At 47.4% G+C, this 26388-nt stretch overlaps 1 protein-coding gene across 1 annotated transcript; it reads left to right on the top strand.

The window, feature by feature from the left end:
* The first annotated feature begins 6901 nt into the window (after window positions 1-6901).
* On the top strand, window positions 6902-10164 carry ZCCHC12 (zinc finger CCHC-type containing 12). Its single transcript, XM_072815405.1, has 4 exons — window positions 6902-7140; window positions 7488-7539; window positions 7750-7891; window positions 8305-10164. The coding sequence occupies exon 4, from the start codon at window positions 8428-8430 to the stop codon at window positions 9634-9636; it is 1209 nt and encodes a 402-aa protein (XP_072671506.1). The 5' UTR covers window positions 6902-7140; window positions 7488-7539; window positions 7750-7891; window positions 8305-8427; the 3' UTR covers window positions 9637-10164.
* Window positions 10165-26388: the final 16224 nt, after the last annotated feature.

Raw genomic sequence — 26388 nt, 5'->3', positions numbered from 1 at the left:
TAAGTAGGCTCCATGCCCAATGTAGGGCTCGAACTCGCAACTCTGAGATCAAGAGTCATGTGGTCTACTATCTGAGCTAGCCAGGTGCCCCTAGATCTTTATTTTCAGCAATGATTTGTAGTTCTTAGGGTCGGAGTCTCACACTTTTAAAATTTATTCATAAATATTTTATTTTTGATGTATCTGTAAATTGAATTACTTTCTTAATTTCATTTTTGGTTTGTTCATTGCTGGTATTAGAAATACAATCGAGTTTTGGGTATCAATCTTGTATCTTACAATCATGCTGAACCAATCTATTTGTTCTAGTGGTTTTTCAGTGGTTTCCTTAGGCTTTTCTATGTACAAAGTCATACCATCTACAAATAGAGATCATTTTGCTTCTTTTCAATCTGGATGTTGTGTATTTCTTTTTCTGGCCTAATTTCCCTGGCTAGAACCCTCATCTTCTGGGTTTCTAGACCCTATTCCAACATGGGGAGGTGATTCCCCAGCCAACACCAAGCAATTCTCAAACACCACCAGGGTGTCAGAATTCAACTTGATTCTGACACTGTCTACACAGAGGTAGCATCAGATTCCACGGGTTAACGGCTCAGTCCTAGCAGAGGGCCCCCTACCCCCACCTCAGATTCCAGTCTCAAGTTCAGGCTGTTCTTTATGTTTCTGTCTGGCTATGGGTTGGAGGTTCCAACGACCTCCTTAGGTTTGATTAGTTTGCTAGAGTGGCTCATAAGAGCTTATGAAATGCTTATGTCCACCAGTTTATTAAAGGATATGATAAAAGATATGAATTAATAGCCAGATGATGGGCAGCCCAGGTGGCTCAGCGGTTTAGCGCCGCCTTTGGCCCAGGGCGTGATCCTGGAGACCTGGGATCCAGTCCCACGTCAGGCTCCCTGCATGGAGTTTGCTTTTCTCTCTGCCTGTGTCTCTATACCTCTCTCTCTGTGTGTGTGTCTCTCATGAATAAATAAATAAAAATAAAATCTTTAAAAAAATAGCCAGATGAAGAGATACAGAGGGTGAGGTCCCAAACAAAGGAGTTTCTGTCCTCATGGAGCTCGGGGCCTGCCTTGTTGGCATGCCAAAGCATTCTGGTTTCCCAAGCATGGAAGCTCTCCAAAAAGCTGTCCTTTGGGGTTTTTATGGAAGCTTTATTACATAGTCTTGATTGACTAAGCCATTGGCCATTGGCTGATTCAACCTTCAGCCCCTCTCCCTTCTCCAGAAAGGGTGGCACTAAAAGTTCCAACACTTTAATCACTTGGTTGGCCCTCCCAGCAACCAGCTACTGCCCTTGTGTGGGGTCCAAAAGTAACCTGCATTATGACAAGACACTCACGTCCCCTTTATGGCTCTGAAGCATTTGCAGGAATGGTGAATGAAGACTCAATATATTTGAGAAATATATTTTGGTCACTTGAATGACAAAATATATATTTCTCATAAATCATTATGTCGTACCCCAGTACATTGTTGAATAGAAGTGATAAGAGAAGATATTGAATTGTAGGTTTTGGGGAGCTTTTTGCTATTTCATTAAGTTCTGTTCTTTATAATTTCATGTTTTCTTAATCTTGTTGGGATTATCTTGTTTGCTTTTCTAAACCTTGCAACGGATACTTAACTCATCAGCTTTTGGCCTTCCATCATTGCTAACAGATACTCTTTCCTTTTAAGCATTGCTTTAGCTGCATCCCACAAGTTTTGATGTACTTGTATTATTGTCCAACTACAGATGTTTTGTAGCTCCACTATCATTCTTCTTTGACCCACCAGCTATTTCAGAATGTGTATTATTTTAATTTCCAGACATACAGAGATCTTCCAGTTGTCTTTTATAGTTATCAATTTGTAACTCATCTGTGTTATGATCAGATTCCAAATTTTTGAAATGTGTTGAGGCTTGCTTTCTGGCAAGTCAAATTTTATGGATGTTCTGTATATATATTCTGTAGTTGTTGGTTGCCGTGTTCTTTTCTTTTTTAAATATTTTATTTATTTATTCATGAGAGACACAGAGAGAGAGGCACACAGGCAGAAGGAGAAGCAGACTCCCTGCAGGGAACACGATGTGGGACTCAATCCCAGGACCCCGGGATCATGACCTGAGCCAAAGGCAGATGCTCAACCACTGGGCCACCTAAGTGCCCCTGGTTGCAGTGTTCTATACATTGGTTATAAGCTCAAGTTACTAATTATGTTTTTCAAAAATTATATATCCTTAGAGACATGTTTTTTTGTCTCTTTGATGAACTATTGAGAGAGATAGGGAAAGACCTCCCCCTCTGATTGTATATTTGTCTATTTCTCCTACAACTAAGTTAACTTTTCCTTTATATATTTTTGAGGTTTGGTTATAAATGCATGATCATTCTTGGTAAATTGAATCTCTTATTGTTATGAAATGACCTTTTATATCTCTAATAATGTTTTTTGCTTTTTTTAAAGATTTTATTTATTCATTCATGAGAGACACACACAAAGAGAGGCAGAGGCACAGGCAGAGGGAGAAGAAGCAGTCTCAAGGCAGGGAGCCTGATGCGGGAATCGATCCTGGGACTCCAGGATCACGCCCCGGGCCAAAGGCAGGCGCTAAATGGCTGAGCCACCCAGGGATCCCTGTTTTTTGCTTTTTAAGTATATTTTGTCTGATATGAATATCGCTATACGAGTTTTCTATCACTTACATAATTATTTGTATGATTTATCTCTCTCCATCTTTTTGTCAACCTACCTGTATCCTTATAGTTTGGATTTCTCTTTCTCTCTCTCTCTTTTGAAAAGACTTATTTATTTTTATTTGAGAGACCATAGGGGAGCGGAGGGACAGAGGGAGAGAAAAACTGAAGCAGACTCTGTGCAGAGCACAGAGCAGGATGCCAGCTCCATCTCACGACCCTGAGATCATGATCTGAGCTGAAACCAAGAGCTGGAGGCTTAACCGACTGAGCCACCCAGGTGCACTGGATTTGTCTCTCTTAAACAGCATATGGATGTATTTAATAATCCTAGCTGACAATACTTGAGCATTTAGCTCATAAGCATTTAATAAATTATTGATATATTGGGGTTTTAAGCTACCATTTTTTTTCAAGCTACCATGTTATTTTGCACTTGTATTGGTTCCACCTGTGTCTCTCTTGCCTCTTCTTTCTTGATTTAAAAGAATTGAGAATTTTTTTCTTTTTCAATTATTTTCCCTCTCCTAGTTTGAAGATTTACATTCTGTTGCTGTTGTTTAAATAACTACATCCCACTACTTCCTACATACATAATTACCTTTGATGAAAGTCTAGGTTTAGTAAATACCTAACTTGTTTCCAATATGAAATGAGGTTCTCAGGAAACTTGAGCTCCATTTACCCTGCTTCTGACGTATTTTCATATTGTAAAGTACTTTATTTTTTTAAAAAACAGAACGGACGTTTTATGATTCCTTCCTCCATCAATGTTCACTTGTATTGCCCACGTACCATTACTTTCCTTGCTCTTCATTCCGTCCCGCATTTTGTTCTTCTAAGATCATTTTCTTCCTGAAGTGCCTCCTTTAGAATTTCCATTAGTGCAATCTGCCGGTGACAAACTCTCTTAGTTTTTGTTTGTCTAAAAATATCTTTTTTTATCACCGTCTCGTTGAATATTTTCATTAATGATACCGCCCTCGGGGTCCCAGCTTAGTCTGGGAAGGGCCTTTCATAAACATCCCCATTCGGGCTTTAAATTCCAATGAGCCAGAGCTCTGGTGCGAAGTGTCTGCAGACCCTTGGCTACTTCGGAAGCAAAATGTCTGTCTCAACAGGACTGCTGGAGATGCTTAAGTGACATAATGGATGGAAACTTCCTGAAAAAGAGAAGCAAGGCAACCAAAGGTACGTAGCTATTACTGGTTCAGCTGAAAGTTTTAGCTCCTGTCAGTTTTTTAAAGTTTAGGTTTTGCAATTGGAAAATAAAATGTGGCCTCCTTAGAGCTACCAGAGAGCCTTGGATCGTTGCAATTGGAAGTGTCCGCTGACACCCCCAAAAGCATGAAGCCAGAGATAAGGGAGGCTCATTAATCGGCTGGAGCCAGCTTAGCAGATGCTCCTCCCAGCCCTGCATGGAAAGACCCTCTCTTTGTTCTAATGACCCAACCCAGACACCTGATACTCCATTCATTTCCTTTCAACATTTTTGTTGGAGAGCTCCGGGGTCTAGTCTTTGTTTTTCTGGATGCCACCAGGTCCAGCGGCAGATCACTTGACTTGGTGGTGAAACCATTCAAATTGAGAAAAAGAAACTGCTTAGAGGCCAGGGTCAGAAATTGTAGTGCTGGGGAAATGAAGGAACAGTCTGATGTTAACCCATAATCTACTGCCGGCATTACCTCGACTCTGCAAGGGGACCAGCCTGTCTTCTCCCTGCCTCTACCACCCCTTACCCTGCACAGTTCCATCCACAAGAGACAGGCCACAAACGTGAGCTTGGAAGGTGGTTCACCTCCAAATTTGGATGGTGTATGCCAAGGAATTCTAAGTACTAGGGTTAGAAATATGAAAGCAGAAAAGAGCAGGTGAAGTATCTTGCCAGGCTAAAGAAGAACCCAGCAGGAGTGGAAGGGCATCCAGTTGCTCATGTACTTCCAGGTGTCATCACCAGTCAAGCAAGCAACAGCAACAATTCTGCACTTGTGCAGTGCATGCCACCACCACTCTGAACCCCCAAAGTCCCACAGGGATCTCCTAGCTACATAGTACATTAAGGAAAGGAGACATGCTTCCCTAGAACCAGGAGGAAGGGAAAAGAGGGTGCTATGGGCTGAACTGTGTCCCTCCACAGTACATGTGTGGAAGCCCTGGCCTCCAGTACCTCAAAATGTAGCTATATTTGGAGATGGGCTCTGAAAAGAAGCGATTAAGTCAAAATGAAGCTGTTAGAGTGGGTCCCAGTCTAATCCAACTGGGGTCATTATAAGAAGATGAAATTTGAAGGGCACCTAGTGGCTCAGTCGGTTGAGCATCAGCCTCTTGGTTTCGGCTCAGATCATGAGCTCACAGTGGTGAAATCGAGCCCTGCGTCAGGCTCTGTACTCAGCGTGGAGTCTGCTTGAGAGTCTCTCTCCCTCTCTCGGATAGATAGATAAATACATAAATTCTTAAAAAATAAAAAAAGAAGAGGAAATCTGAACATCAGAGCAGGCACACAGTGTCAACCCTGTGAAGAGGCTGCAAGAGAGCAACTATGTGCAAGCCAAGGAGAGAGACCTCGGGAGAAACCAATTCTGTGGGCACCTTAATTTGGATTTCTGGCCCCCAGAACTGTGAGAAAATAGATGCCTGTTGTTCTAGCTACTGTGGTACTTTGTTACGGCAGCCCTAGCAGACTAATATGAGGAGCCACTGGCTTCTGACCCATTCACTCCAGACAGCCCTGCATGCTGTTTTCATGGAGTCACTCCTTCTTTGAAGCTGGTGATGCCAAATCAAGCAAAGGAGAGGTCCGTGCAAGAGCTCACAGAAGGGCAACCTAGACCCTTGTCCTCAAATTGGGAAATGGAAGAAGCATATCACCTGCAGAGGGCTGTGGTTCGGGGGTGCAGTCCACTTGTGTGCTATTCCTCACACTTCTTCCTCAAGTACAAAATGAAAGAGAAAGATATTAATGAAGAAAGACTGGAAGGGAGTGGTTTTTAACCACTGCTGGACCACAGGCCCATTGAAAAATCTACAAAGCTGTGGACTCAGGAAAAGACGGAGTCTATATTGGCTTCCTGTGGCTGCCATAACAAATCACCACAAGCTCAGTGGTTTAAGCCAAGAGAAATTTATACTCTCAGAGTTCTGGAGCCCAGAAGTTCAACATCAGTTTCTCAAGGTGGAACCCAAGATGTGGGCAGGGCTGTGCTCTGTTCTTTGCCTCTTCCAGTTTCTGGTGACTGCCAGCACTCCTCTGCTTGTGGCCACACCACTCAACCCCCTGCACCTGTCTTGATGCCATCTGCTCCGCTTCTGCATTCATCAGCTCTCCCTCTTCTCTCTCACGAGGACATGTCATTGCATTTAGGGCCCACTCAGATACTCCAGGATACTCTCCCCACCTCAACATCCCTAACCTACCCACAAATGCACAAGACTCTTATTTTACAAGGTAACATTTATCGGTTCCAGGGATGAGGACTTGGTATATTTGGGTGGCCATGATTCAGTTTCCTAAGGACTCCAGAATCTTTGCATACAATTTCCGGAAGACCATGGACCCCAAGTAGGGGCATCTGCTCTGGAGCTGCATTTCACCACAGATACTCTGGAGGCAGGTCCATTTACTTATTCACCATGGTCCCTGCATCCTTTCAGAATGAACAACAGCGCTGGTTAAAAATAACACAGCGCAAACCACACCCAGCTCTAGTCCTAGGAAAGGAGAATCCCCCAGATACCGGGCCCAGGAATCTGCATTTCTAACAAGCGCCCCAAAAGAATTCTCATGCAGCCAGCCTTGCACCCATCCTTTAGTGAGTACTGGTCAAGAGCCTGGAGGCCTGGGGAGGCCTCTTCTCACAGAAGAATTGGGCGAGCCTGTTTGCCCCAGAGCGCGCTACTGCTCCTCCCCCGCCCCGCCCCGCCCCCCAAGGTGAACTAAGGTTCTTGTTCCTTTGATTTCGATGCCATTCTGTGTTTCATGCGCCCGCCCGGCCCCAAGGCGCGGAGTTGAGCCAGGGGAGAAAGAGGGGAAGCGGGGGTGGAGGGGCGCAAACTCTTGCAGCCCGGCAGTGAGGCTGCACTTGACGCCGCGCGGCCCTCCAGCCGGCCTCGCACCCCCTCCGGCGGCCGCCTCCGCGGGCGCGCTCGAGCATCCGGCTGGAGACTGCGCGGGAGCCCGCCCCCGCGCCCCGCTCATTGGCCGCGCCGGCCCCTTCGTCACGCTCTTTTGTCTCCGTGCGCAGAGGATAAAAGCCTCGGCGGCTGCCGTGGGAACCGCGCTGTCGGGACTCGGCTACCCCTCGCCGGGAGGCCGTGCGGAGCAGCTCCCCGGGCAGCTCCCGGTCGCCTGGCGGCCGAGGCCGTGCCCGTGCCTTTTCCCTGCGGGGCCGCGGAGAGCGGAAGGCGGCATCCATCGCCCGCAAGGCCTGAGCGTCCGCTGCCCACCGGCCCAGCACAGGTGAAAAAAAAAGGGGGGTGCGCGATCGCCCCGGCGCGGAGAGAGGAGGGGAAGCTCCACCGGTCCTGGGCGGCTCCCCGTTTGGGGAATCGAGGACTGCGTGGCGGGGGAAGGAGCACTCCGGTGGCCCGGCTGCCTGAGGGAGGAGGTGGGGTTCTGCTGGATGCTGCCCAATGGGTAGGATTTGCCTGGATTGAGAAGGGGGCGTTTTCGGGGAGAGGGGGCACGGGGTCGGGGTGGGGGGACGGACGCAAACTGTCTTGCCTTGAACCCCCTTGGCATCTCCTCCTCTGGAGAGGAGTATGTGGGTGTGCGTGTCCAACTCCTATTCCCTGTCTCCGTGGCAGGCCATTAAAGCCGGATGCGAACTTGGATTCTGTGTGGCTGATTGCGGAGCTGGTAGGCCGACCATTTCCCGGGGGAGATGTCCTGGGGCGGGGGTCGCTTTGGCTCGTCCTCAGAAGGTGGGAGAGGAATTTTCCGCCCGCCGCCCGCGGAGGCGGCGGCGGGGTGGGGGGGGGAGCTGGGGTGGTGCGGGGAGGGAGGGAGGGGGATGAGGGATGAGGCCGCTCCTGACCCTGCCCTCCCCTGCCCTCCGCGGCGGCGCAGTCTGGACGCCCCGAGGTCCCGGATCGGCGACCCCCGGTGGACAGAGAACTAGCGTAGCCGGACGACGAGCTTTCGCACCAAGGCCACCGGTTGCAGAAGCTGGGAGTGAAATAAAGGCGCGCGCGCCGGGTCCTGCGCTCCTGTAAGATTCTGAGAAATAACGGGGGAGGGGAGAACTTTGAGAAGGGGGTGTGGCTGGGACCTGAGGCCAGGAGGTTAAGGAGACCAGACCTTATTTATTCCTACAAATCTGTGACCACTGTGCTCTATTTTGAGAGCCCAATGTCAGCTTCCATACACTCTCATACTTAGAATTAGAAGCAACAGTTGCCCTCCTGGACGACTGGCGGGAGGGGATGGATGTGGCTGTAAAAAGCACCCTGCTAGCACGGAGACACCGGCTGGCTCCGTGAGGTTGTAATTGCCAGTCTCCTAGAAGATATTTTTAGGGCAGTGGGCAGATATAAAATGTACTGCAGGACATTCGGGAAGGGAGAAACCCAATTGCAGCCAGTTCCCTTCTTAACTCCTCCCCGTTGTTTTTCTTTTTCACAGCCCCTACCGAGATAGGAAGAAGGCAGAGTGCCCCAGCGCGCCCGCAGGTTAGGCTTCCCCACAAAGCCTGAGCAGCTTGTTGTGTTCGGATACCGGAGCGTCGATCGCCGTGAGCAGTCGGTCATGGCTAGCATCATCGCGCGCATGGCTCATAGCCGGCGGCAAAACGCCCCCTTGCCGCCCTGGGCCCATTCTATGCTGCGGTCCCTGGGGAGGAGTCTCGGTCCTTTAATGGCCAGCATGGCAGAGAGAAACATGAAGGTGTTCTCCGGGAGGGTGGTGCCAGCCCAGGGGGAAGAAACCTTTGAAAACTGGCTGATCCAAGTCAATGGGGCCCTACCCGATTGGAGTATGTCCGAGGAGGAAAAGCTCAAGCGCTTGCTGAAAACCCTCCGAGGCCCCGCCAGGGAGGTCATGCTTTTGCTCCAGGCGGCCAACCCCAACCTAAGTGTGGCAGATTTCTTGCGCGCGATGAAATTGGTGTTTGGGGAATCTGAAAGCAGTGTGTCCGCTCACGGTAAATTTTTTAACACCCTGCAGGCACAAGGGGAGAAAGCCTCCCTTTATGTGATCCGTTTAGAGGTGCAGCTCCAGAATGCTATTCAGGCAGGGATCATAGCTCAGAAAGATGCAAACCAGACTCGCCTGCACCAGCTCCTTTTAGGGGCCGAGCTGAACGGGGACCTGCGCTTTAGGCTGAAGCATCTTCTCAGGATGTATGCAAACGAGCAGGAGCGGCTCCCCAATTTCCTAGAGTTAATCAAGATGATAAGGGAGGAGGAGGATTGGGATGACACTTTTATTAAACAGAAACGGCCCAAAAGATCTGAGTCGATGGTGGAGAGGGCCACCAGCCCCGTGGCATGTCAGAGCTCCCCTCCGATAGTGGTGGACGGTGCTGACTGCAACGTGATAGAGATAGACGATGCCCTGGATGACTCAGATGAGGACGTGATCCTGGTAGAGTCTCAGGACCCTCCACTGTCCTTCTCAGCTTCCCCTCTCCCCAGACGCAGGGCCAGATCTCAGGATCAAGTGCTGGTCATTGATTCCCCGGACAGTTCCCGGGCTCAATCTCCTTCCACCAGTGGGGGTTCTGGGCACAAGAATGATGGCTCTGGGAATCTGCGTAGAGCCAGGAAGCGAAAACACACAATCCGCTGCTCATATTGCGGCGAGGAGGGCCACTCCAAGGAAACCTGTGACAATGAGAGCAACAGGGCCCAGGTGTTTGAGAATCTGATCATCACCCTGCAGGAGCTGACACATACAGAGGAGGAGGGGCCGAGAGAGGCGCCTGGTGAACAAAATGACCCTTCTGAACTGCAGTGAGGTGGTAGCCCCTAGCCTTAAGTGAACCCTGACCCATACTCAGTGTCCAACAGTGTGACAACTGGGGAGGGGAGCTTCTCGTTGCATGAATTCACAAAGCAGCTTTCTTTTTCAGAGCGGAGTAGAAAGGGTCTTGGATACCAGTTCTATGGAGGGAGACACAGCCTGACCTCTGTCCTTGCTTCCCCACTCCCCTCTCTGCCGCCTAAGGGTCTGTTTTCTCTGTGTGCCCATTTCCTTGATGGCTTTATTCTCTGTGAAAGTGGCATAATTCATCGTTACATCTTCAAAGTACAAAAAAGCGAAGTGCAAATTACCCCAAACTCTCCACCCTGATCTAACCATTGTCAACCCTTTGATGAGTGTTCTAGAACTTTCCCTATTCCTGTGTACCCAGATAGATATACATATAGATAAAAGTGATCAAATATAAGTGCTGTTCTATAGTCTGTATTTTTCCACCAAACGATATATGTTGTGGACTTCTTTCTATGTCAATATATATATATATCTATATATCAGCATCTATTTCAATGCCTCTGTGTTATTATTTTAGGAAAAGGTAAAGGAAAAAGGAATGAGAAATACAATAAAAAGCTATAAAGGAGTGGGGTTGTAGCTTGAGGTGGGGTTTTTATCAACCTTGATTTGCAGATGAGGAAAAGGGAAGAAGAAATGGGCTGAAATAGTCCCCAAAGGTAGATGGACAGGGCCCCTTGCCACAACTGGCCTGTCCCTTAGGTCACACAGCCAGGTTAAGTGTGCCCACTGGTTGACTGCCCCAATGCTTGCTTCTCTACCATGTCCAAAGGAGTCTGATGGAGGAGGGGTCTGGTGCTGAGCTAACAGCCCCCAAATGGGGGCTTCCAGCGGCACTGTTCCTGGATCATTTTGGGGAGGAGCACTCTTCCTCCTCTGGGTGAATTCCTTGGATTGCTGCTGCTGCTGCTGCTTGTGGACATCCCGGTCACAGCCTGGAATCTCTCCTGTGGCCTGATACCACCCTCTCTGCACTCCCCTGTGAAAGAAAGGAGAGAGCAGCTCCTCCTGGGAGCCCAGCACAAGGCTCAGCTCCTGAGAGATAGCACCAGAGCCTCCCCCCATAAGCCCTGAAGTGATCTGCTGGAGGACGCAGGTGCCCAAGCTAACCCCTTGCCACCCCAAGAATTGAGACTAGCTGGGGAGGGATGAAAAGCCATGTAGTTGCCAGGCACCTGGTGATAAGCAATTGAGAAGCTCCACACCGAATTTTTAGTCATTTCAGTGAGCAGTGCGGTACTTGTGGGGGGAAAGAAAGAAGAGGTGGACCCCCCCCCAATCTGCCCTGTCCCATCTCCTGATCTCAGATTGGAGGGTAACAAAAGAGGACACGTGGGATGTCAGCCCCCAAGGGTCCCTGTGTCTGGCATAGGTGTGGATGTCCCTATTCCTGTGGGCTGGAGGGATGCGGGGAGGGAGCTGATCGCGCAGACTTGAGGCCCCAGGAGAGTTAGTGACATAGGAAATAGGGACTCCACCGAACTGAGAGGTGAGCCTCAGCAGCTGGGGCATTGGGGGAGTAGCACGGAGCTGTTTGGGTGAGGGGAACTTGGGTGAGGGCGCAATGACTGGAGACACACAGAGATCCATGGCGACTGGAGACACACAGAGATCCATGGCCACAGGAAGCCTGGGAGCAATTGCAGAGTCCAGGGGATCATAAGAACTCTGGGCTGTGCTGTCCTATGAATGGTGGTGGTTGAGGGGCTCAGAGAGAGACACTGGGGTTTTAATTAGGCTAGCAGCTGATGACAACTCAGTAGGGATGACAAGCTCAGTAGAGTCAAAGGGGTGCAGGATGAGGCTCCAAGGGAGCAGGAGGAGCCAGGGCAGCCTTCCCTGGGCTGCCATACCCAGAACCTGCCTCGAAGTGCTTCTTTTTCCAGAAACAGCCTCTCAGCTCCTCCCTGGCTTCTTGCTCCTGCTCTATCAATGGTTGGCAATCTGACCATATGACCCTAACACCTGCAATCCAGCCACCCACACTCACCTCTGGGTGTTGATGGTGGTGAGGGCTGGAGGCTCAGCCTCCTGTGCTCGGCCATCACCCCTCCCCCACCCACAGCACCCCAAATCCCCCTTAAGCCTCAGCCTTCTTAACTCTTATGGCCAGAGGGAGACTGGGTGGGCCTCTCTGCCTCAAATCCTTTAGCTGATAACGGACCAGGACAGGGCCACTCTTTGCATCTCTTTGGGGCACCCCTGGGACCCTGGAAGCCACCCTCATCTCTCCCAAGCCAAAGGGAACCCCCTCCCCCACCCCAGGCAAGCTCCACTCAGGCCCTCAAAGCCACAGGAGCCCCCAACACTTGACAGCACTTAATTCCTTTCTATGTCTCCCTAAATCTCCCCTTGGGAGGTATCTCCCTCCCTCATCTGGTCTAGATTAGAATACCAATCCACTTCCTGATTATTTTTTCTCAATTTTACTCCAGAAATACTTGTTGAATATTTGTCCTAAGACCCAGTTTATGCTGCCATAATCTCTTTGTGGCACCAGGTAGAACAGAAAGATGGAATGAACGTCAGCACATTCTGTCCATTTGCTACCCTCTTCACTGGAGTCAGTCTGGGGGTTTGGTACAGACCATTGCTTTGAAAACCTGTCCTGTGATCCATCCTTTCCCCCCCTTCCCTTCCCCTCTGCTATGTAAATTTGAGATTGTCTCAATTTTTATTTCACCAATCTGATGTAGCCTGACATTTCTTTTTTGTTTTGTCTTGTTTTGTTTCATTTTAAAGAAAAGAAAAGAAATACGTGTTTTCCCTAATTAGAAGACATGGAACTGACACCGAGTAGATTAATGGAGTTAGTCTAAGGAAGGCTTCACCGAAAGCTATAGGCTAATTCGCCATGAGGTGGAGGGAGCCAGAGAGTACAATGCGGAGCGAGTAATACATCAGTCAGAGAAAGACAAATCCCGTATGATCTCACTCATTTGTGGAATTTAGGAACCAAAACAAATGAGCAAAGTGGGGGGTGAAGAGAGCGAGAGAGACACACCAAGACACAGACTGAACTCTAGAGAACATGCTGATGGTCCTCAGGAGGGGAGAGGAAGGGGGTGCAACAGGAGATGCGAATGAAGGAGGGCACCTGTCGTGATGAGCACCAGGTGATGCATGGGAGTGTGGAATCACCTGAACCTAATACTGCACTGAATGTCAGCTCACTGGAATTGAAATAAAAACTTAAAAAATATAAAGCTATATAGAGGCTAATTTTCTTCCTCTCTGCCTTTATTCTGATCGGTCGCTAAGAGATGAAAATTACTCTTTTGTCTTGTCAGAAGAAACCGGCCTCTGAGTGCCCTTCTGCATTAGCTCTCCCTCCTTCCTGGCATTCTTTCCCTTTGGTTTCCATGACACCCCTCTCTCAGGGTCCCCCGCTCCCCTCCCTGAGCTTGTTGGTGCCACTTCTCAATCTCCTTTGCTGAGTCTCCTGCCTCTTCTTGATCCCTCCATGCTCCTAATGAAAAGACAAATCCTTACAGCTGTGATTTCTGAAGAGCTCACGGTGGGCCTGGCAGCCTGTGCCCAAGTCTTTTAAATGCGTTAGCGTTTTTAATCCTTTTACCAACCCCCCTAGACTAGGCATTACCACTTGCACCCATTTCAGCTGAGGAAACACGCTGGGAAGTTCGGAGACTTGCCTCTGGGGTCAGGCAGCCAGTTAGCGGTGGAGCCACAGGTCAGGCTGGGGGGGGGGAGGGCGGGGCGGGTGGGGAGCCGTGAGGAGTGTGGCTTCCCAGCTGGCCCGTGGCCACCACACCGCACAGCCGTGATCATATCTGCGTGTGGTCTCTGAGTAAACTGAGGTTGGTCCTTTGGGATAAGGTGACCTGCCTTTCCCAGTTGTGCCCTGTGTCTGAGTGGCACAGGCCTGGCTGGTCCATTGTAGGCTCTCGAGAAGTGCCAGTTGCTATTATTCTGCTAGAATGCATGCTTCTGCCACAGAAGGGAAGAGAGGGACAAATGAGAGGCTGTCCACGCCACACAGACCGGCCTTATCTAGTATGAATCTAACAGTGTGATAGTCGGGCTGCAGCAGGGACAGTCGCGGAGTAGAATCAGAAATGCCTGAGAGTTTAGTGATGAAGATATGATGATAATGATATATAGGGTGATAAGGGAACACTTATTCATTAACTAAATGTTTAATGTGTCAACGGAAATGTCTTCTTCCCCCACACATCAGACGCATGCCATCGTTTTTTTTTTTTTTAAGATTGTATTTATTGATTCATGAGAGATATACGGAGAGAGGCAGAGATGTAGGCAGAGGGAGAAGCAGGCTTCTGCGAGACTCGATCCCAGGACTCTGGGATCACGACCTGAGCCAAAGGCAGACGCTCACCTGCTGAGCCACCCAGGGGCCCCCAGAGGCATGCCATCTTTTTGGAGAACCCAATGCCAGCCAAGTCTTCCTCTACCCCAGCTTATCCCCTGAGCAACAGATCGGGGTGAGGGGAGCTCATCTCTGAGGGACACAGAAGCTCCCGCGTGTGTGTGTGTGTGTGTGTGTGTGTGTGTGTGTGTGTGGCGGGAAGGGGACAAGACTGAGGTCTGAGGAGTCCTTTCTGATCCAGGTAACCTTGAAATTCTGTCACTTCCAGGGACCTTGGGGCAGCATAAATGGGAGCAGAAAGAGTGCGGCTGGGGCTCATGCCTCATGCTGACAGGATGTATGGCTCTCCAGGGGCAGTTTGTCACCTCACACCAGAACTCACAGCTTATTATGTGGTCTCTTACAACCACTCCTTCAGATATGTGCTGTGTTCACCACCCCCATTTTACAGACCAGGACATCGAGGCATACCGTCTATAGTAACTTGCCTAAGATCAGACAGCTAGTAAGAGTTGGAGCTGGAACTAGGGGCAGCCCCGGTGGCTCAGTGGTTTAGCGCTGCCTTCGGCCCAGGGCGTGATCCTGGGGTCCTGGGATCGAGTCCCATGTCGGGCTTCCTGTAGGGAGCCTGCTTCTCCCTCTGCCTGTGTCTCTGCCTCTCTCTCTCTCTGTGTCTCTCATGAATAAATAAATAAAACCTTTTTAAAAAAAAAGTTGGAGCTGGAACTAAACATCCGACCTGCCCCCGCCCCCCCCCCCAGCCAGAAGTCTTTCCTAAGCTATCGGAGTCCCTCCTAAGGGAATGGGTACAAAATGAGCTGATGGTTCTATTGGCCGCATCCTGACTTCGGATTTCTGAACTGTCATACTCACGATGTAAAGTCTGCGCAGTAGGATGGCCTCAGCCTCATTTCTTTTATTGAACAAGGCAGAAAAAACCCGATCAGTTTAGGAAACTTCCTTCTCAGAGCCTGCAACCATCCTTTCCTTCTATTTATTTTTATATACAATTTCTGGGATAAGATACTAAAAATAACAAACTGTTGGTAAGGATGTGGGCAAAGAGTCTCTCTCCCACACTTGCTGGTAGGACTGAGAGTTGGTACATTCTTTCTGGAAGGCCAAGCGGGAAACGTATCAAAGGTTAAAATATGAAAACCCCTGAATCCAGCAGTTTCACTTCCTGAAATTCATGCTAAGAAAATAACAAGTGTAAAAATTCTCATGAACAAAGATGTTTACCCTAGCTTTCCTGGGTAATAGTGGGAAGCTGCAAACAACTTGAAAGACCATGGAGTAAGGTTGGGCTGAATAAATTAGGCTCCTGGCTTGGAATGGAATGCCATGCATTCGGAACTCTGGGTGTGCCTTCACATCCCTGGGCCTAACCAGACAAGTGAAGTGTGGCCCCTCTTGAAAAGGGCTTTAAAATATCACCAGTCTACCAGGTCATGTGTTATCTTTTTTTAAAAAACTTTATGTATGTATGTATGTATTCATGAGAGACACAGAGAGAGGCAGAGACACCGGCAGAGGGATGCCCCAGTCATGTATTATCTTTGATGACCAGTGCGCTGTCCCATCAGCCCGGTGCTCCTCTTACCTGGCAAAGCCCTTGTGGAACTTCTAGTATCACCTTCCCAGGCATTTCCTTGGGCCAGCTTTCCCTGGCTCCACCCGAGGTCATTCTTTATATCCTAGGTGGTACTTACATTTTGTCATCATTGCTTACATCTGGCCCCCCCTCTAGGCTCATAACCCCCATACCTAGCAGTGCTGTTTGGACACTCTGGTACAGAATCCGGGCGCACTCCCACCACGCGTGTTGGTGGTCGTTGTTACTATCCTTCCAGATGTCCCTGTGCCTTGATCCTCTACCACGTTCAAATTTCTGCTCAAATGGCACCTTCCCAATGAGCCTGACCCTGAGCAGCCCATTGAAAACTGCATGCCTGGGGACGCCTGGGTGGTTCAGTGGTTGAGCGTCTGCCTTTGACTCAGGGCATGATCCTGGGGTCCCAGGATCGAGTCCCGCATCGGGTTCCCTGCATGGCGCCTACTTCTCCCTCTGCCTGTGTCTCTGCCTCTATCTCTCCATCTGTGTCTCTCATGACTAAATAAATAAAATCTTTATAAAAAGAAAACTGCACACCTGGCCACCAGCACCACCTCCTCACTCCCCTTCCCTGCTCTCTTTCCACCACATGCCTCTTTTCTAAACTACATAGTTTACTGATGTATTATATCAATTATTTACTCCTGTTTCTCCCCACTAGAATATAAACTCAAGAGGGCAGATGTTTTAGCCTGCTTAGCTCACTGGTGCACCCCCACCTCCTAGAACACGGCCTGAAACATAAGCTGGCTCTCATTATATGTTTGTAGCTGGAATGAATGAAGCGCCTGGCTGCTCTCCTGGAGCTGGCACTGCTGGGGAGGAGACAGGCAAGGAGAGAACAGCGCACATTGAACTGCCATCCGCCTAATTGATGAAGTAAGAAACCTGGGAGACATCCTGGATCAATTGCTTGCTTCTCACTCTTGCAGGGTGTGGCTTATTAGTTGGACCATTCACTCCTAAAGAGGCAGAGAGGGAGAGTTGGGTTTCTTTGCTGCTTCATCTCTGTGACATCACCAGACCTTAGGTTTAGGTGTTTCAAATTCCCAGTCACTCCATGTGCAGTTGTAAATATTTAAAAAAGCTGCCCTGCAAAATATGAATGTTTTGGGTACTGTTTGCTCTTTTCCTTATAATAAAGAATAATCAAGAGTAATAACAATAACAATGAATATTATTTTCAGTTGCTAGTTGTTGAACATGTCAATAGTTTAGTAAGAATTAATAACCTCATTTTAGAGGATATAAATGAGTCTCAGTAAGAGACAGCAACAGAATAAGGTTATATAGCAGTAAACAGATGGTAAGCCTGCCACCAAAGCCTGTGAACTTCCTATCATATATTTCAAAGAAATGTATTGACATTACTGAGAAAAACCATATCACAGTGGAAGATCAGTTATTGGGGCAGGGTAATAGGCAGATACAAATACTTGACCAGTTTCCTGTCCATTAAACACAGGCTAAAGCTGTTTGAAAATTTGTAAGTAAAAGAAATTTTACTAGAGGGAGCATGAAGAAGGTCGATTTAAAACATTGGGGGGCACCTGGGTGGCTCAGTGGTTGAGCATCTGCCTTTGGCTCAGGGCATGATCCCAGGGTCCTGGGATTGAGTCTCACATCAGGCTCCGCATGGGGAGCCTGCTTCTCCCTCTGCCTATGTCTCTGCCTCTGTGTACCTCTAAGGAATAAATAAAATCCTTAAAAATTTTTTTAAGTTCATTTACTTTTTTTTTTTTTTTTTTAGTAATCTCTGTACTCAACGTGTGCCTCAAACTCACAACCCCCAGATCAGGAGTCGCAGGACTTCTGATGGAGCCAGCCGGGTGCCCCAATGAAGGTTGAGTTTAAATATCCTGGATGAACTAAGATCTATTTTAGCTCAAGAAAACATAATTGAAAATAGAATCTCTTTGGTATCATTGATAGCTGACACTTAAGAGACAACATACAAAGTTTTTCCTTCGCTGCTTGCCAGAATGTTTTGTACAACTATTTTATTTATTAAATAATTTTAGGGATCCCTGGGTGGCGCAGCGGTTTAGCGCCTGCCTTTGGCCCAGGGCGCGATCCTGGGGACTCGGGATCGAGTCCCACGTCGGGCTCCCGGTGCATGGAGCCTGCTTCTCCCTCTGCCTGTGTCTCTGCCTGTCTCTCTCTCTCTGTGATGACTATCATGAATAAATAAAAATTAAAAAAAAATAAAATAAAATAAATAATTTTAGAGTTATTTTAAAGGTAGGATATTCAGAATGACACAAACTATGTAAAAGATTTTTTATGTAAAAGATTTTGTATGGTTAATATTTAAATAACTATAAAAGTATACAGAAAAAAAAAACACCGGTAAGCACTGAACCTTTTGGCACATTTCTTTTAAAATGTTTTTCTAACTCTGCATGTGAGTGTAGATACATATACAATTTACTTTATTGAGGTTATAGTCTATAGAGTTTTACATATACATAGCTATAATTTTTTGCTTTTTTTCTAATGACAAATGTAATAATTTCAAGAGCAGAAAGGAAAGATCCTTTGCAAAAAGAGGAGGGGGGGTGCCAGGTAAAGTCTAAGCAAATATAAGAACATACGAAAAATCCTACAAGAAATAAACACAGTTGTTACTGGCCCACAAATCTTGAGCATTACTTGTAGTAGGTATGATTGTTTTCACAGGAGTAGCAAGAGAATTGGTGGAAACATCTGAAAATAATGAGGGACATTAATATAAAAACTGAGAGAGAAGAAAATGATAAAACTCTTTGTGTGCTCTATTAGAAGATTTGAATGGAAGAAGAGAACTCAAGCTCAGCTACAGGATGGTGGGCATGGCGCCTGTGGAGAGAAAGAGATCACTGTAAGATCACCTGGGTCCCAGGCACAAAACAGGTTGACCTCACAATACAACGCAGGGTATTTCTGCCCTACTAGGCTTACCCTTACCTACAGTAGCTCGTTGGGAATAAAGTAAGTATAGTGAGAGCCATGGCAAGGGTGAGCCAGGGACAGTTGGAACACAGAGGAGGGCCCTACAGTCCAGGGGATCAGGAATGGAGAGAAGAAGGGGTGATGTGTGGACCACAGGACTAGTACCCTTAGCAACTGGGAGCTTAAAGAAAAGGATCAGAGTTTCAACCAATGTGAAACCTACATACCCCACCTTTGCAGTGGGAGAGTCCCAAGCAAGAAGTTTAACATTCCTCAGAGGAGGACACTCATTCCAAGTTGAGGTCTTGAATTACAGTGATGAGGTCTCAGCCTCCAGGGGATCTCCATGGGGCCTTCAAAGCTGTCCAGTGCTGACTCCCCAAGTATCACTGACAGACCTGTTGGTTTGACCAGGCTGAATGTATTCCTTACCTCAGTATGGGGGACCCCCCACCTCACAAACTTTGGCAGTGTTTCAGGGAGGAAAGGGAAGGTCGCAGTTTATTGAGAAATGAAGGTTTTGATCTAAGGCAGAGGGTCTTTCAACACGGAGACTTAATGAGGATTGGATAAGGATCATGATGCCAACATCCTAGGGTTGGTGGAGGCAGCAAGGGGAGAATTTCGAGGAAAGGGAAGGATCTTAAGGCGTAGACTGATAATGCTTTCCATTGAAGAGTTGGGACTTTGGGGAAGTTCCTGTAATGAAGAAATTTTTGCCTGGAATGGAGAGTCCTGGCAAAGCAACCCAAATGAAGACAGCAGACTAGCAAAGTTATGCTTAAAATGTGGTTTTATTTCTCAGTGTCCAGACTGAGTGTGGCAACAGACTGTTTTAATTCCCATATATTTACCATTTTTTATGAATAATTCACCTTAGGTATGTGTTTATTTTATGGTGTCAAAATCCTTTCGTTTCCCTGAATCCCAAGGACAGATGACCCCTTACTCTTAGGTGTTTGCTCAGCCCCGAGAAGCAAATTATATAATTAGCTTGAACCAGTCTGCTAAACCCGTTAGGTGTGTCTACTGAGTAAATTTTAAAGAGGTTCTTGGCTTTATTTAAGGATTCATGAATTGGGCACCTTTCCACCTAACAGAAGAAAGAAGCTTGGAAGAGCTATACAAAATGGAAGACTTTTGCATACTGAAGGGAGCAGGGGCAAGGAAGCTACTAGCAAAAGGTGGACTGGTTGTGGGGAGGTCACTTTCCTTTAGGTCACTTCACTAGTACTGACCTGGTGATTCCTGATTGCCGGCTTTAGGATTCCATTTCTGGGAGAGGTGGAAAGGAAATTAGGTCTGGGTTTGGTGACCCGGGGCTTAGCATAAGCGACTCCATTTGGAGCTAGCTGTTTTATTTTGAACAGGTGGATTATTTTATTTAATCCTCACAAACACCTTGTCGAGGAGGCCCTAAGAGTAACCCCATTTCATAAAGGAGGAAACTGAGGTTCGGGGGGAGGGTCATAATTAGCTCACATTCAGGCCCCTAAAAATACTTTTTTTTTTTTCCCCAGGGACATCAAGGAAAAAAACCCGCCTCCAACAAAACTGCCTTACTCTGTTCCACTTGGGCAGAAGGGAGCCGGGATCCAGGTTCGAGATCATGATTGGGCCCTTCTGCGCTCTTTGGGGTACCCGGGGAGAAGGAGGACAGGGCGGAAGGCAGAGGCCCTGGGCGACCCCAGTTGGGGTCTGGGGGGAGCGCCCCGCACTCCGAGCCCCCGTGGAAGTCTCAGCTGGGCGGCGGGGAGCCCCGGGAACCCGCCCGCGCCGCGCCGCCGCTGTGCGCTCTCCTGGCTTCCAGGGGGGCGCTGCGACACCATCGCTGGGGCGGCGGGGCGGAGGGGGGGGGGCGGGTCCGCCTCCGGGCGCCCCTGACATGCAGCCACTGGAGTCCCCCGGCCCCTGGAGCCCCTGGGAGGAGACCCCTCACTCTGGCTCTCCCCTAGCTCGGAGAGGTGCTGTCACAGCCCTTCGCACCGCATGGCCGGTGGGGCACGAGCGGTCCCCGGGCGCCGTGGGGTACGCCTAGCGTGGGGCGGGGGCAGGGGGGCAGTTTGGATCACTTGGCTGTCCTGGCAGGACATCCTTGCACACCAAGCGCTGATCAGATTACCCCCAGTCCCAAATCAGCATTTTCACGGATCCGCCCTAATGGAACGTTCCCTTGGTCGTGGACAGGGCTTGAGAGCTGCGAGAAGCGGGTGCCTGGCCGGACTGGGCTCCTTGCTTGCAGCAGGGGCTGCAGGCGCGCTCAGCGCTGCTCCTGGCAGGTGGCCACGGGCTGTCCAGGCTCCACACTTGGACCCCCCACGGGGAAAAACCTCGCACACCTCAAGACCTCTGCCGATTTCCCACAGACAGAAGCTGCCTTCGATGTGTAGGTCGGCACAACCCTCAGCCCCAAAGGACAGAAACCCCTCGAAACTTGGTTCACCGCCCTTCTTACCAGGTCTTCTAAGGCGGGGGATAGTCCAGCTGGGGAAAAGAAGTTAATTTGGAGTATGCTTTGCATACTATAAAACTCACTCGTTTTTAAGTGTACATTTTTAGTAAATTGCCAGAGTCGTGCACCCATCACCACAATCTGATTGGAGGGTATTTTCAACTCCACTCAGCCCCCCACCCTGCACAAAAACCCATAAAGCGTTTGCAGTTAACCTCCGACCTCTAGCCCTCAGCAACCATTTCTCCGCTAATGTCTCTGTGTAGTTGCTTTTTCTGGACAGTTCATATGAATGCAGTCATACAATATGTGGTCTTTGGGGACTGGCTTCTTTTGCTTAGTGTGATGTTTTCCAGTGTCATCTATATTGCAGCATGGTCAGTATGTCATTCCTTTCTTTAGCTGAATAATATTCCATGGTATGGATATACCATGTCGGTTGATCTGTTTATCGGTTGGGGCACATTTGGGTTGTTTTCATTTTTCAGGCTATTAAGAGTAATCCAATAATTGGGAACATTTGTGTGGACATGTGTTTTCAATTCTTTTGATTTCACTGCCCTTGGCTGGTGCTTGCCTAGCACCCTTAGCCGAATTCTATCGTAACACTTAACATACTGCCCTGTAAGCTCCAATTCATTCTTTGTCTCTCCACTCCAGAAGGCAAGGACCCTGTTCACTCGTTCCCTGCTATATGAGAGAAATTTCTGCATCAGATGACAACTGGAGGTTTAACTTTTTAAGGAACTTCCAGACTCTTTTCGAAAGTGGCTGCACCATATAATACTGCTGTTGGGGATCCCTGGGTGGTGCAGTGGTTTAGCGCCTGCCTTTGGCCCAGGGCGCGATCCTAGAGACCTGGGATCGAATCCCACATCAGGCTCCTGGTGCATGGAGCCTGCTTCTCCCTCTGCCTGTGTCTCTGCCTCTCTCTCTGTCTCTGTCTCTGTGTGACTATCATAAATAAATAAAAAATAAAAAAAATACTGCTGTTGGTAAATGTATGAAGAAGGTTCTAATTTCTCCATATGCTCACCAACACTTACTTTGTCTTTTTGTTTGGTATCTCATTGTGATGTTAATTTGCTTAGACTGCGTGGTGATTGGTTAGTTAGTTTCACTTTGGTGACTGGCTTTTTAAATATTATAAAATCTAGTTGCTGAAATGAATAATACATAGCCCATCCATGCAAGGAGCTCATGGCTCCAAGAGGGAGACAGAAACATAATTATAGTTATTTTTTTAAGACTTTATTTATTTATTCATGAGAGATACACAGAGAGAGGCAGAGACATAGGCAGAGGGAGAAGCAGGCTCCCTGTGGGGAGCCCAATGTAGGACTCAATCCCAGGACCCCAGGGACCTGAGCCAAAGGCAGCCACCCAACCACTGAGCCACCCATGTGCCCCACTACTTTTTAAAAAAAAAAGATTTTTTATTTATTTGAGAGAGAGCACACATGAGCAGGGGTGGGGAGGGGTGAGGGGCAGAGGGAGAAGGAGAAGCAGGCTCCCCGCTGAGCAGAGAGCCTGAAGCAACTCCATCCCAGGACCCTGGGATCATGACCAGAGCTGAAGGCAGATGCTCAAGCATTGAGCCACCCAGGTGCCCCATGATATTTTTTAAAGAAAGGAGTCCCCAGCTTTCCTCCCCTTTCCCTGCTCCCCCCAAAGCAACCACTTTCTAGTCTTTTACCTCTTTGGTTATTTATTTCTATATCTTTAACTAGCATAGCATGTTTTTATTTGAGAAAGAAAAATAGCCCTGACATAGGGCAATTACCATCTTCACTTGCACTGATTTCTAAATTGGTCAGCCACATCAAATATCAACCTATGGTTCATTACGAAAGCCACAGTCACAATGCAGCCTACCTTCCTGCAATTTAAACGAAAGAAAACAGGCATTACCAACAGTTAGGTGCTGAAGGAAGACCAGAGAGTGCATTTTAAAGGAGCTGCTGGAGAATTTTTTTCATTGGTACTTTATTACCACATAACATCACTAAGCCAGAACCCAATTATAACTGTTAATTAAGAAGGATGTCATTTTCACTTAAACAAAGAAAAAGCCAAATCACAGACAAGCAGCATAGCATAGGACAAAGGTTGGCAAACTATGACCTGGGAGCTAAGAATGTTTTATTAGATGAACTTTTACAATCCATTTGATTGTAGAGAACATTAACTTTCAACCCCAACTAAATGAAATGTTAGTCTTCTAGTCCATTTTTAAAATTAATAGACCTGTATTACAAAACCTTGTAGTTGATTATTGTGTTATATTATTGTATTATATTATTATATTATCATTATATTTTGTTATAAAGCCTAAAATGTTTATTTTCTGTCCTTCACAGGAAAAGTTTGCCAACTCTTGTTTTAATAGAATAAACAGGGAAATGCAAAGCAGTTGCCACGTACTTGCTGCGTGACCTTGGGAAGTCACTTCCCTAATCTGGTCCTAATTTTCATTATCTGTAGAGTGGAGATAAAGGGTGATGGATGGAGGACATAAGCTTTAGGGTGAAACTACCCCGTCCCCTGTCCCCTAAGTTTTGTATTTTTTTAAAGATTTTATTTATTTATTTGACAGAGAGATAGAGAAGGAGAGAGAGAGAGAGAGAGAGAGAACGCAAGCAGGGGGAGCAGCAGACAGAGGGAGAGAGAGAAGCAGGATCCCCAAGGAGCAAGAAGCCTGTCATGGGGCTCCATCCCAGGACCTAGGAATCATGACCTGAACTGAAGGCAGATGCTTCACTGACTGAGCCACCCAGGCGGCCTTAAGTTTGTATTAATTAATTATGTAAACATCTACTGAGCTACTACCAGATACCAAGAACTGTTTTTTTTTTAAGATTTTTATTTATTCATGAGAGACACAGAGAGAAAGAGAGGCCAAGACACAGGCAGAGGGAGAAGCAGGCTCCCTGCAGGGAGCCCTACTACGTGGGACTCGCGGGACTCGATTGGGGACTCTGGGATCACACCCCTGGCGGAAGGCAGGAGCTAAATCTCTGAGCCACCCAGGGATCCCCCGTACCAAGAATTGTAAAAGGCATTGGGGATAGAGCAGGAGACAAAATCCCTGTCCTGAAAAAGGATACTATTCTAAATGAAAAGAGACTAAAGATGCAAAGTATGGTCTGAGACTAGATCCTGATTTGAACAAGCCAGCTTTATCGGACATTTGAGGAAAAGTAGGGAAATTTGATATGGATGGGGATTAGATGAGATGAAAATTTATTAACTTGTAACGGTGGAGGTGACCAACTAATAAAAAGCAGTTACAAACATTATGTACCCGTGTTATCTCATTTTGGTAGAAAGTGCAGTTATGTGTTACATAAACTTAGAAGATCTGGAAGGATATGTACTAAGCCCTTTTTAAAAAATATTTTATTTATTTGAGAGAGAGACAGCACGAGCAGGGGGAAGGGAGAGGGAGAAGCAGACTCCGCACTGGGCAGCGAGCCTGACGTGGGACTCCATCCCAGAACCTGGAGGTCATGACCTGAGCCCAAGGCAGACGCTTGACTGACTGAGCCCCCAGGGGCCCCTGTACTAAGCTCTTAATAATGGTAATTTCCAGGAAGTGGGAATATAATGTTTCTACTTTCTTATTTTTGTTTTCTAATTTTCTACAGTGAGCCTATACTGCTTTTATAAAAATAAAAGATTCTAATTTAAAAAAAAATCTATCCCTTCATGGAATTTACATGCCAAAGCCTCTTGTAAGTGTTAACATTGACGAATTTTCACTTTTTATGGGGGAAACCTCTGTAAGAATGTAGACTGTTCTTCTCCCCTGCAGGTAACAAAGGAACAAGGCTTCCTCTGTGAAATAGCTGTGAACTGATACTGCTGGCATTTCCCTTTGGAGTTCTACTGCTAAGTAGAGCCTTCGTATACCCAACACTTTAGCAAAGGGTGGGATTTTGTAGGGCAGCTGGGATTCAAAAAGTCAAGAGAGGCAAATGTTGGCAGTGTCCATCTGGGCACTGTTTAGGAGAGAACTTGCCCAATCTGATACTGAAGGCAGGTTTATCTCTGTTGCACATTGATGTGATGAAGCATTTGATTCTTGTAACTACTTCTCTTATTCTAGGCCAGGGCTCCATAAACCTGCCACCTATTTTTGTAAATTAAGTCTTGTTGGAACACAGCCATACTTATTCCTTTCTGAGTTCCCCATCCCCGCTTTTGCCCTGCAATGGCAGAGTGGAGTAGCAGTGCAGAGACCATATGTGACCCACAAAACTAAAAGTGCTTACTGTCTGGCCCTTTAAGGAAAAAGCATGTGGACCCCTCTTCTTTGCTCACTAGAAAACTGCCTCAGGAGGCCTGTGGAGACAATGGCCACTTTCAATGAACAAACTGACACTCTGATTTATAAACTTTGTTCCCTCCTGAGCTTGGTTAGCATGTGCCAGCATTCCCAATTTCAGATAACTCTAGGTTGCTCATAATATTGGGTTCCTTATCCTGCAAAGTGGAGGTGAAGGCCAGACTGTAGAAAAACAGAAATTTCATCAAGATAAATGATAGTTGGTGAGTCCTATCAGTTGCTGGCTAGTTGGTCTTCCATTCTTCTAGCTAAGATCTACTTAGGCTTCAAATTTAGTTCAAGTGCTGCCTCCTCCCAGAAGCCTCCTCTCACTCCTCACCCTGATTTCACTGTCCCAGGCCAGTGTTCCCACAGTCCCCTGAGCAGACCCCTGTCATGACACTTAACATGCTACCCTGTAAGCATGGATTCATTCTCAAGCTGTCTACCAAGAGGGCAAGGGCCATGTTCACTCATTCCCTGGTATAGCCTCTGAGCCTAGCATAAAGCCTACTATATAGTAGTGTATAGTAGCTTCTTAGCTGCATGTCCTCAGCCATGCTACTTCTCTGAACCCCAGTTTTCTTCTCTGTTCTTTTTAAAAAAGATTTTATTTATCTATTTATTTGAGAGAGAGAGAGAGAGAGAAAGCACAAAAAAAAAAAAAGAAAGAAAGCACAAGCAGGGACTCAGGGAGAGGGAGAAGCAGGTTTCCTGCTGAGCAGGAACCTGGGATCACAACCTGAGCCGAAGGCAGACACTTAACCGACTGAGCCACCCAGGTGTCTCATGAACCTTAGTTTTCTTGTTGGTAAAATGGGGATAATAGTAATAGTAGCTCCCCTCTGGTGGTGTTGTGTGGATTAAACATGTGTATATTAGCTATACAGTGAATACTAGTGGAATGAATGAACAAATGAATGACATATAGGAAATTGGATTGTACTGGGGATTGTGAAAGTCTGCATCAGCAGTACCTACAGTAATGGGGGTTGTTGTTACATTTACTTTATTTAGATCAGCAACACATTTATCCTACA

This window comes from Canis lupus, chromosome X (assembly GCF_048164855.1).
Source record: "Canis lupus baileyi chromosome X, mCanLup2.hap1, whole genome shotgun sequence".
NCBI lineage: Eukaryota > Metazoa > Chordata > Mammalia > Carnivora > Canidae > Canis > Canis lupus.
Note: the sequence above shows the minus strand (reverse complement) of the source record. Positions and strands in the feature narration are given on the sequence as shown.

Bases quoted from the DNA above. Each gene is read 5' to 3' on its own strand.
- ZCCHC12 (XM_072815405.1), top strand. From the start codon at position 8,428: ATGGCTAGCATCATCGCGCGCATGGCTCATAGCCGGCGGCAAAACGCC.